This window comes from Epinephelus moara, chromosome 15 (genome assembly GCF_006386435.1).
Source record: "Epinephelus moara isolate mb chromosome 15, YSFRI_EMoa_1.0, whole genome shotgun sequence".
In the NCBI taxonomy this organism is placed as follows: domain Eukaryota; kingdom Metazoa; phylum Chordata; class Actinopteri; order Perciformes; family Serranidae; genus Epinephelus; species Epinephelus moara.
In genome coordinates this window covers 5,233,158-5,245,626 of record NC_065520.1, presented here as the reverse complement: position 1 = coordinate 5,245,626, position 12,469 = coordinate 5,233,158, and the positions used below count along the sequence as shown (strand labels likewise).

At 42.0% G+C, this 12,469-nt stretch overlaps 1 protein-coding gene across 3 annotated transcripts in view; it reads right to left on the bottom strand.

Moving 5' to 3' along the window:
* Positions 1-5,682: 5,682 nt before the first annotated feature.
* LOC126401736 (receptor tyrosine-protein kinase erbB-4-like) overlaps positions 5,683-12,469 on the bottom strand; it is a 391,678-nt gene continuing 384,891 nt past the window's right edge. For all 3 annotated transcript variants that reach the window (XM_050063210.1, XM_050063212.1, XM_050063211.1), the window contains exon 27: positions 5,683-12,327. In XM_050063210.1, the coding sequence (XP_049919167.1) occupies positions 11,498-12,327 (830 nt within the window). In that variant the 3' untranslated portion in view covers positions 5,683-11,497. The remainder of the gene's footprint in view (positions 12,328-12,469) is intronic.

Here is a 12,469-nt window from a genome sequence, read left to right as displayed (position 1 = left end):
ATCCTGCAAGTGAAGCGGATACTGGATGATTGTGGTCTGTCTTATCTCTGGCTGTCTCAAGCATGTAGTAACAGTGACTGGTTGAAATCAACTGTCGAACAGAGACTTAAAGATCAGTTTCTGCAAAAATGGCAAAGTGAACTTTATAGTATGACATCATGTGATATTTATGTTGAGTTTAAACAAGAATTTACGTTAGAAAAGTATTTATTGTGTGAAAATCAAAAGTACAGACAGGCCATCTGTAACTTCAGGACGAATAATACCAGAATCCCAAAAGTCACTGGAAGATATAAAGGTCTGGATAGAAGCCAGAGGTTTTGTAATCTTTGTAATGATAACTGTATTGGCGATGAGTTTCATATCCTGTTTGAGTGTAAAAATGTAAGTATAATGAAACTCAGACAAAAACTTATGCCAAAGTATTATATAAATCGTCCATCTATGATTAAGTTAATTTTGTTATTACAATCCAATAAGCTAAAAGTTATTTGTAAATTAGGTGCCTTTTTGAAGAGCGTCCTTCCTTTATTTAAGTAATACATTTATTTTGTTTTCGTTGCAGGGATGAGAGAATTTGTACAGCCTTGCTACTAGCCATGTTTGTATAATTGTTTTTGTATAGCTGTGCTCCATACCATGTGATCATGGTCGTGAGTTAAATAAATAAATGAAAAAAATGAAAGTAAGAGTAAGGGCTCATTTATGCTCAACGTAAGGATGGAGACGGAGATGGATGGAGCCCTCTGTCTGTTTGTTCATTCATTTTCCGTAACTGCTTATCCTGTTAGGGGTCGTGGGGGGGGGGGGGAGCCTATCCCAGCTGACACTGGGGAGAGGCGGGGTACACCCTGGTCCGGCCGCCAGACTATCACAGGGCTGCCACATAGAGACAGACAACCATTCATGCTCAAATTCACACCTACGGACAATTTAGAGTCACCAATTAACCTGCATGTCTTTGGACTGTGGGAGGAAGCTGGAGTACCCAGAGAAAACCCACACTGACACAGGGAGAACATGCAAACTCTGCACAGAAATGATCCCCTACCCCAGGGTTCAAACCAGGAACCCTCTTGCTGTGAAGCGACAATGGAGCGCCAAGAAGACGATCAAACTTGACAATCAAGAGGAAGTTAAAGTCGTAACAAGTTTTCCGTAGGCAACAATGCTTCCATTTAAAGATACATTATTACGATCTTTGTTGTTGTGTGAAATGTTAAGCACAAACCGGTGAAGGACTCACAGAGCAGACTCACAGACTCCGATAAAAGTTCAGGGTCTATAACCAGGCTCAGGTCGGTACACCGGACGCATGGAAATATGAGAGCAGGGACATTTACAATGTTTAAAAAGGACATATTTTTTGCAATCAGAATAGGCTCAGGCAGCTCGCTGATAAAATGCTGTATTTTTTAATTCCAATAACAATTCAAGTGGCGTAATTCTTCATTTTAAGGTAGTTCCTGGTCATGAAATAAGTACACCCTTGAAGACAGAAAATGTCAGTTTATATGGAGAATTATAGTTCGGCCTTGTGGCCTAAATTCTATTTCCAGGGTTTTCGAGTCCTGAGGAGAATACTTGGAAAAAATATAAAAAACAACTGCAGCTCCGAACACAGCAGTCAAACCTTAGGCCATAATATAAAAGAATCATCAAGCTTGTGGAGCCATTTCAAACACTCGCCTTGTTTCTTTGGTGCAAGGATGTGTGGGTAAAAGCCGTCAAGGTGACACGCTGCAATTAAACAGCAGCGGTGTGTCGGCGATGAGCTGTCATCAGCGAGCTATGTCACAGGTGTACGGGGCAGCTGTAAGTATAATTGCTACAGGCCTCCGGGATGGAGCTGAAGCCCATCTCCTGGTGGTGACAGCAGGCTTCACTGGAAGATCGGCTATAAAGGAGACTTGTAACACAATGACAAATGGTTATACAGCGGTTGCCAAATTAACAGTGACCTCCCCCCTTTGCTGTCTGGTGTGGGTGATAATGTGCAAAAGTCCTGTCGGGAAGTGTGCTTAATGTTCAAGATAATCTGTCTATTATGCGAGTTCAACATTAGGAAGGGAGTGAGTGAGTATCAATTAAATTTTCCTTTACGTAGAAAATGGGAAGCATAATTTTTCTGACAGCGATTCAAGCAGGCAGACCTAATATAGATTTTGAATAAGTAGCTATATGTGAATATAACTGGAAATAGTTCAAATAGTGTTACTCTGCAGCAGAAGCCCCCACTAAATTACTATGGTGGAACTCGATGTGCTTACTAATTGAGTCTCAGTGCTCCGAGGAAACTAATAGACAGAGGAGAGAGGGGAAAAGGAGGAAAAGAAAGGAGAGGGATTTCTGTTCATAAACAGTGTTTACTTAAAGCACCCCCATTGCCTTATTAGTATTAATAGCAGTGACTTCAGAAAGCTCATATTCTGCCAATGGACAGTTTTGTATTATTTATGATTGAAATGAAAGCCTGGGAATGCAGCAGCAATGGAGGAGCGCTGCATAGCAAACGATGTTGCCCATGCCAGTTTACATAACCGACACTTGGGTAAACAGCGGATTAAGCGCAGCACGGGGCGAGAGGAAAAACGGGAGCAAAATGTTATATCCACACATTAGCCTATTTGAGGCGAACTTTCGGAGGAGGCTAGGAGAACGCTGTGGAGCGTTTGATGCGGCTGGTCTTCATCTGCAAGTCCTTTTGAGCATGAAAGTGTGGTGCGGTGCAGAAATCTCGCCTCCAGTGCAACTTCTGTAATGTTGATCTTAAGAAGTCGGGTCAAAATAAGCACGCTGGAACTTGAGAGCTTCCTCGCCTTAATTAAAGACACCATCTGTTAAATTTTATTATTAAAGCTGTTAGAGTGAGGATTAGAGCAACCGAATGGGGCTTTCTCTCTTTCTGCTCTACTTACAGGCAGCAGGGTGGCGAGTCGAGCAGGGGAACCACGGTTTAGGGCTCCACAGCTTCCCTGCTGAGATGTCTTTGAGCAAGACACAGAATCCCAACCGGGGTTACAGCTGCTGAAGTAGCTCATTTTCCAGATAAACTACTTTAAAGCACAACAGGAAGAATTATCAAGGCCTTTCTTAAAACATCAGGTGTAATTCTTCTCAAAAACAGCCTTACTTTGAGAACAATTTTTGTTTACTCTTGCCAGCAAGTATGTTAAAAAACATCCAAACTTTTTCTTTTGCAGATGTGTTTACATTCCCTCAAACTCGAGTGTTAGATGTTGTTTTTTAGCTGCAAGACCAAAGGGGTGCCATGGCCCCCTAATGCAATGGCTGGCACCAACACTGGCTCTTTTTGGTGAGAAATGAAGCGTTGCTTATACCAAGCATTCGAATTCAGTTCAGTTTGGTACACGGCCATTTTTTTGTTTCCATTGTCAGAAGTTTCCATTGTTGGCATGCTGCTCCATTCTGCACTCTAAAAAGTAACCCACTGGTTCAACTTAAAATAATGAAGGTAACAATTTGCATGCATGTTTCTTAAGCAGTTAAATCCCATGAGTATTTTATAATCTGAAAAACTCAATTAATTTGGTACAGCCAACAAGATTTGCTTTGACTTCGAGAAATGTTAATTTATTTCAAAGTTGTGTTGATATTTAGCGGTCAGACTGTTTTATCTACGATATTCTAACTTTTTATTCCAATTCCAATGTTTTGGATTTCGACCATGCAGGTGCAGAACGTACGTGCGAGTTGGCCATCAGATGTAGTCTTTGTAGTGTGTTCAAATGCAACTGACACAGCCTCGCCTCCCCAATCTTTCTTCAGCAGAATGGTCTGGACCACTAGAAGCTAGTTACCAGCTAATAATGAGCTGTAAAGCTGTCACTGAGAGAGTTTTTATGATATCCTACAGATTCAATGAAACTTAACATAGGGCTGCACAATAATCAAATATTCATCACCATCATGATTTTGGCTTCCTGTAATAAAATGAACATGATTGACTGTGATATTGATGTTTGAAATGCATGCGCCGCTCATAGAAAACTCTGCTGCATATTAAATTAAGCACTTTCTAAACTTCCTAAGCAGTCAACCCCACTTTTGAAGAGATGTCATGCTACTGTACGCATGTCCTACAGCGGCAGCCTGGGAAAAATGTTCCTGAATGTTGTGACTGCCGACAGGCAAAATAAAATCATCTGTTAGTAAACCGTCATCATTTGTTATTTGGAAGTACTTTGGGTTCAGGAGAGAACAAATCATATGCAACGAGTCCATGAAAACTGTGTCTGTGCTGCAAAGCTACACAACTAACTTGTTAAACCATCACAATCTGCAGTACAATGAGAGCCAAGAAGAATGATGTTGCTAACGTCACCGCACTGAATCCATGTCCTTGTCCAGTATCAACTCAGACATGCATAGAAGCGTTGCTTTGCAGTGTATCACTATACCATGACCGCTGTTAAAAAATAAATAAATGAAAACAATAAAGCTGGAGAAAGGTATCCATCCAGCTCAGACTGCAATAACAAATGCAGTTGTGTTCCAACTGGCTAAAGATATGTGTCAAATAAACACTGTCCTTTGCCCAACCAGCAACGCTGGTTGCATTCTGTAATGGCACATTTATTTTTTGTAAGGCTATATTTAATTGCATCTGGGAGACGCACTGTGAATAAGGAGAAGTTTTATTTTTATTTGTAGATTTGCAGGGATTTAGCACAACATGGGAGTGAAAGCCGTGTTCTGTTTATTAAAATGGAAAAATGCAATAAAAATATATTGTCCCTAAAATCAATTAAAAATCATGATTAATAATGGTGCTCTCAGCACTGATCAAAATAATAGTGATTACCATTTGGTCATTATCGTGCAGCCCTAACTTAACGTAAAGTTAGGCAGGTTAGACTTAGGGAAAAGAAACATTTGACGACATACCTTAAAGTGACTAAAAGTTCACTTGAAGTTTACACCATTCCAAACATCGGTCTCCTGGGGGAAAGTCCTATGTCCACCACCCCAACCTGCCTCCTCATGTGACCACCCCCCTCTTCACTCCCATCGCCGAAGTGGTCATGTGATCGCAGCTTTCCCAAATACTTGGTATATACATGTATTACTAGCTCATGATTAAGTGGGTTATGTTCAAATTTTGGTGCATGACTTTTTGTCAGGAAACATATGCATGATGCATGAGAACAGCCTGAAAATAAGAAACCATAGTATATCAGTGTGCAATTCCTTAACTCACCATATTGGTGTAGTTTTCAACTAGCCTATATACTACAGCAGCATGACCAAATTCCTGAAAATCAGTTATAGCTGTTGGTTTTGGTGTTCAACCCCACGATTTACAGTGGCCTCACCTAAGCCCCGTTTCCACCAGGCACTTTCGGTATGGTACCTTTGGAACCAAAAGTAACCCTTCAGACATGGTACCTAGACCCTAGCATTTCCACTGCAAACAGTACCCTTAAATGTGTGCGGGGTTGTTGTCACTCACTGCTTTGTCCAGCACTCACTGTATTTCCTCATTATCGGTGATACAGAGGGAAGTCTGCAGCTAATTTATCGTACTGAAATTTTAGCGTTCCGAACTGAACTATACCGTACTGCTCAGTGGAAACAGGGCTCTCGTCACTCCTATGAGAAATTTCTGGGGACACCACTGTGCAAGATGAACAACAAAATCACCACCAAACCACAGCAACATATACTGAATCAATCTTTATTTATATTAAATTAAAAATATACTTTTGACAGATTCATGTAACAAACATGAGGAACGGTATTTCTATGATATAAAGCTTTGGGTATGGTTTCAAATAACTCAGATAGACAGTCAGCAGTGTCCGTCTTGGATAAAGGGACATGGGGAAGTATGGAAAGAACGCCTTCTCTCTACTATGTCTCCTCTAAAAGCATGCAAAAACAAATCAGAAAATGAACTGAAAACAGGATGTACTGTGAAGGCTGTGCTCTGCCTTTCAGGAGAGAGGAGGAGGAGGAGGTCAGACTTGGCTCAGTAATATTTCCAGTAGAAAGTAAGCAGAGAGGGTAACACAGTTTATCTAGGTTGGTTGGCAGCACTGGTTTCAGTTTTATGAGTATTAGAAAGATAAAAAGGAGAAGTTTGCTTGTTCTGGGGTGTTCTCATTACTGAGGGACAAATGAAATGTGGCAGGCATAGGGGAAGCTGAACAGAGATACCAGGTGGATTCAACACCCCCCTCCGCCCACCACCACCATCACCACCATCACCACCACCACCACTTTTACAGTGTTCACCTAAACTGAAACAATACATGAGGACAGCCACAGAGTTCTGGAGAAAAAGGGCGTCACAAGAGTTCCACATGGAAAAATGGTCAACAAGCACTTTTAAAATCAAATCCCCATTAGTCCAAAAGGTACACTTACATAAAGCAAATATGTACGGCTCTTTTTTTACAAGTTGTTATAAGCAGGAGAAAACAGCAGTAGGAGAGAAGACCATATAAATTCAAAGCATCGCCTCCTTATTTACAAATTCACCACGTCGGCCATTTCAGTGCTTTATAAAAATACTATTCACATTTGTTGCTGAAGTGTGTTAGATAAGTTTTGGAGGAAACCCCAAAGATTCTGTACATTTATCTGATAATTTAAACACAGGAAATGAAAGTGATGATTTGTGCAATTAAGATGTGGACAACTAAAAACTGTGGCTAGAATGACAAACGTGTTTCATAATGTGTGGTAAACAACACAATAGTGGAAAAAAAAAAGATTCAAGTCTTTTTTTCTTGAAGAAAAACTTGATAATATGGAAAATAACTCAACATTAAAAGGGTACTATACACAAAAAAGAAATTCCCAGTTTGTGCTACTGAATTCAGTAAAAAAAAATATTTTCTCCCACTCTGAAATTTGAATATAATACTGTCATCAATGAAGAGATACAAAGGTGGAGGGCAGTAAAACACTCACTTTGGGTACCATGCAAGGTGATATTGTACTATACACTAGAGACTCTAACGCAGCCTATATGGTAGGTAACTGCTCAGGATGAAATATCGAAGGATTCACTTCTGGCTACATGCCTCTGCACCTTGGCTCAGAGGAAACGGTAAAAAGTGGAAATAAAAAAAGTGATCAGTCTTAAACACCAGTTGCCATGGTGTGTTCTTGAAATGCCATGAGCCACAAGAGTGTTTAGGGCTGAGACAAATAGCAGCAGGTAACACAGTCCGACGCCAAGGCGAAACATGTTTGAAACAAGAAATGAGATATTAGTCGGCAGAGAGGGAAAAAGTAGTTGCGGTACTAAAGAAAAAAAAAAACAAGGCCTTTGGATGACAAAAACAAGACTTGACAAACTTCAGGTATGTTTTTCTTCCTTTTCTGGCAATGAACTCTTGAGTAGATTCAATTAAAAGCGCACAGTTGCAAAGTGTCTCGGATACTCTGAAGTGCTCTCGAGAACGTGAGGCTCAGTCGTCTCAGTTGTCTCATCAGTTTTTTTAATCTAATCTTGATTCAAACACGCATTTTGCCTGGGTCTGCAGTATAATTTAGGCCAAACAAGAGAGACCAAGGCGTGTGTTTTTCTTCTTACCACCATCATGCTTTTCTTTTTTTTCCTCCTCCTTCTTGAAACCCAGATTTGGCAGACGCTTCCATCGCTCAGTATAAACAAGCTGAAACGCGCCATAAATATTTCACATTGATATTAAATGCTGTCTCTATTTCATTGAATTAGAGCTCCAAAAGGGACTACAAAATACTCCTTCATCAAATAATCATGATATCATCAAAGCAGCGTTATAAATACTGTTTGAAGCAAACAAAAAAACCATCAACTCGGAAACAAGGACATTCTTGAGGCTGGTCAGTACCACCTCAAATGTGTTTTCTTGGTGAACTCCCGGCCGCAGCACCTTCCTCTGACTTTTGCTGAAGCTTTTTGCTTTCTGAAGTGGTAAACGGCCGGATAAACAAGTTGAATATTTCAGTAACGAAGGGTGGAAATCTTTTCTTTCTACCCACGAGTTTGATCAAAGTGCTCCAAGGGGAGGACAAACATATACAGCTTACTCGGACGAACACGTTCACACACAGAGGCATTAAAATGCACTAAATAAAAATCCTAAACAAGAAAACAGCACACAGCTGAATGACAAATTACAATTACATTAATATTAATATTTAATGTGTAACAGCTGGAAAAACGTGCTATAGGGTCAGGAACTATATGATTCTGTCCATATTGATTGAACTAAGATGTGATTCTCGAAAGAGGCAAACCACCATTACAAAATTTTCCTCTTGATCTTTGAAGGTTGGCAAGCTTTGTGGTATTTTCCCACCCACAGGTCACCTGTATGGCTTGTCGGAAGAAATAATGGCTGTAACACCAGCGCTTTTAGCAGCATTGACTGGCAGTTTGCCTGCAGAGGCGTCAGTAGTGAGGGTTACAATGATTCTCTTGAGAGCTTGGGGATCTCAAGAGTAAAACTCAGCTGGGATGCTTTTCATGATGTCACTCTGGGACTCTGCACACCAAGTCCGTATTTTTTTTTTTTTTTTGCCTGAAATTGTTGCACACTTAAAAGTAAATACAACCTCACTTAATGTCAGTCACAGATTTCTTTCATTCCCCAATTTAAAGTTTCAACCTACCAACCTATCGCTGCATAATAACGTGCAAAATGTATTCATGGTTTGCAGAGACGTACAACGCCAATGCTTATTCTGGCAAGTGGGTCAGCATGTCCCTATCTTAGACATACTGCCAGCCCCTTTTGTGTTCAGGATCAATTGGATTGCTGACATTGGTGGTCTGTTTGTCAATGTCCGATTCTAGTATTGTTAGCAGGGTATCAAACTGGATCACCTGAAACAGACTTTGAAACCATTGGGATAATTCCAATTTTATTGACAGGTAAACTCTCCTTGCTCTAGAGACCTCCTCAGGATTGGAAAAACCCAATTTCTGTCTCCTATCTACGACAAAATCATCTTCACTGCTTGAAACTCCATTGACTTGGTGTGCAAAGGCCTTTAGTGTAAATGGATCCAAGGCATCGTCAAACAGCAGCCAGACTAATAATTCAGTGTTGGGAAAAGTACAAATTAACAATATACAGCTGCACTTGAACAACAACAGCAACAAACCTATAAAGACATTACAGTCTCCTCTAAGTTGTACATTTACCAATATTAATAAAGTAATTAGCTGAAAGAAAATTCAAGCAACCTTGACCAGCAACTACGAAGATCACATTTAGGCGTAGGTTTAACCCTGTCTCCCAGAAATTAGGTTAATACAGTACTTATTTGATTTCCCAGGTATGTATTTGCTGGATTACTATATGAATTAACATATCTATATCATTTCTAGGGGACAAGGTTAATAGCTTATGGAGTTCTGACTTCTGGGCAATAAAGTCCTTCAAAAATATCAAGCAATTTGGTTGTCAACACTGCCAATTAGAGCAGCCAAAGTGCAACTGACAGCACCTTTAGGTTAAAAGTCAGTCGAATGAGAACATGAATGTAGTCCTGATCTTTGTTGTTGATTATTAGAGTAAAATAAAAAGCATGATTTAAAAAATTGTGCAGGTTGCTTTGCCACCTTAGACCAAACCAGATACCTCTTGACTGCAGGGTGGTCAGGCTTGCAACAGGCTCTTGATTTCAAGGTGCCACTGATGAATTAAGGACAAACTATGCCAGAAACGACAGACACTGCCTCCATTCCCCATCTTCACTGGTATCATGTCCAAATTTGCTGCCATAGAGACGAGTGGGTCCAGAGAAAAAGTGGTTAGTATTTATAATTTTTTAAGAACTAGATCCAAGCTACAGTCAAGTACCTTATAAATGAACACTGCGATAGAGACACTTGTTAATTTTGGCACAGAACCATCACTGTGTGCATCAACAGCTCCTTCACAAAGCCTCAGATTCCTGACTTTTAACCATCCAACACCTAAAAAGATGAAAACCTCCCAGAGATTTGGTGCCGTTTGCCACTCAATGAGACAGTAGAAATGTTTTCTGTTGACAGCAGTCATATGGTGGAAGTCTTTGAGGTCGGACCAGTGTTGAGCTTACTGTTGGTTAACAGCGGTACTGAAGCTGTCGACCATATCATCACCGACTTCGACCACATCTCTTTCCCCGCAGATATCCCCGCGGGGTCAAACTGGCTTGCTAATATGTGAACACACACACACACACACACACACACACTTGTTCCATTCACACTGACATAAACACACACACAAAAAAGTAGTTTTTCTGTGCTCTGCTGGTGCTGTCTTGTTCATTCCTTGAGGTCTTCATTAGGCGGCTTGTATGAACTTTTTCTTTCCTCTCTGTAGATGTTTTCTCTTTTTTCTCTCACTCTCTGTCTCTATAATCACCATTTTTAGTTCGGCTGCTTTGTAGATATCACACTATTCAGCAGATTCAGGAATTTCCCTAACTATCCTCCCACTCTTATGGCAAGACACTCATCAAGTTAGCCTCCTGTTTTAAATGGGAAAACCAGTGTATAAAAATCAATCTTCTCAACCCTGCAACCAGTGTTTATAAAAATGTTTACAGTGTATTTTTTCCCTTATTCCCTTTGGCTTGGAAAAGGCTGTTTTTGATCAGCCTTTTCCAAGCAGACAGCAGTCAACCAAAAACAACAAAAACAGCAGTTGCCCTGTGTGTTTTTCAGGCGAGTTAAAAAGTCAATGGTCGAACTACAGATGTGTGGAGGGATCACTGTAGTTTTGGCCATCACAGTATCACAGTTACAGTAAGAAAGATGAGATGAGTTTCACATGTTTGACGGAAAATTGGAGGATGTATGGTATAATCCTATAGGCAAAAAGAGTGAATATGATTGATCAGCTTTCAGTGCTCCATCCTCATGTTACTGGATGTCCTGACTAAACCCTTTTCAGCCTTTTATTCCTCCATATTTTGCTGTTTCGCCTCATTCTACAAGGTCATTCACAAAACAAGACATCTTGACATCTTACAGACTCTATTTGTTCCGTCTGTTTGCTTATTTCAGAAACCCTTAGAAGTTCATCTTCAGACCTTTATACTGAAAAAATAAGAAAACATCTTGTTCCTCTCGTGAATCTGACACCGCAGTGGCTGGCAGTGAGTTCAGGTCCCCTACGTCGAATCCATCTTGTTGCGGTCTGCCTCGCTGGGACGACACTGTGCTGTGTGTCCACTGCTGTGTGACAGTTATGTGTCCCTTGAAAACTACCGTAACCTTCACGTTCTCAGTGACGTGGAGCGCAGTCTCTATCTACAGGACAGAAATGGACTGGATTGGATGAAGGTGAGTTGGGTTTGCTTGGCTCGGTTCGGTCCACCTCCTTCTGATGTCGCTACGATCTACAGCAGATGGCACGGTATTTGGAAAGAGTTGGGGGGCTCTGGTTGAGGCTGCTCCCCTCTGCGTGGAACAGTGGAACCGGAGAGGATGTCTGGGTTGCTGGAGGCTAGAGTCAGATTAAGGAAGGTTTGGAACGATTTAGACCACAGTGTTCCGCTGTCGGTAGGGTGGAGGGGGCAACACGGTGCCAGATTTCAGGGAAAACTCAGACATGTATTCGGGGTTTTCAGCTACCGCCGGCCGTATGTGTCCGTTCTGCTTATAGAAGAGCTTGGCGTTGGTGGAGCCGCCCTGGGCGCCGTCAGGGATCGCCTGGTTAGACGATTTGGGGGGCAAGCTGTGTTGCCAGTACTCTGGATTGTCAAAGGTCACCTTCAGCTTTTTCCCGCTGACTTTACCTGACGTCTGTCCGTGCTTCAGCATGCTGGCGGGGTGCGTGGTGGCGTGGATCTGGTAGGCTGGCAGGCTGCCGTGCCCAATGGTGGCCGAAGTGGACAGGGCACCTGACTGGCACACCTGGGCTTGGGCAGTAGTTCCTGTTTGGCTCTGGCTGGCGGAGCCGCCACCTGGATTGCCAGGCTGTCCTGCGGGTTTGATGGTGTGGTGGGCGTGGAGGATGTGGGTCGGTGGGCCGTGGTGGCAAGGCATGCCAGATGGAGAGGGCTGGGCTGTAGGGAGGGGGTAATGGGGCAGGCTGGTCTGGATGGTAAGTGGGAGGTGGGAGCCTGAAGAAGCGATAGAAGAAGGAGGCTGGGTGGGCAGGGGAAGACCATTTCTCCTCAGTGCCTCCAGGCCCAGCTCGGCGGGGCTGTGGAAGGTGTTGAGGTATAGGGGCTCGTTGATGTACTCGTCCTCCCCTTTGGGCTGGCTGTTGGGTGTGCTGTGGTAGCCCGGGTTATCCAAGGCGTGGATCTCACCGTTCTTGCGTCGAGAGACAAACGGGTTCTCCTCAATGGGATTCAGATATTCTGTAGCACAGATCAGAAAAGGGAGGGAAGTGGAGAACAAGAGAAAAGAGGTTTAGGAGAGAATAAGACAAAAGATTCACAGAAATCAAATCAAGAGAAGGGAAAACAAAAGAAATGAAAATTGAAAGAGTAAGAGAAAGAG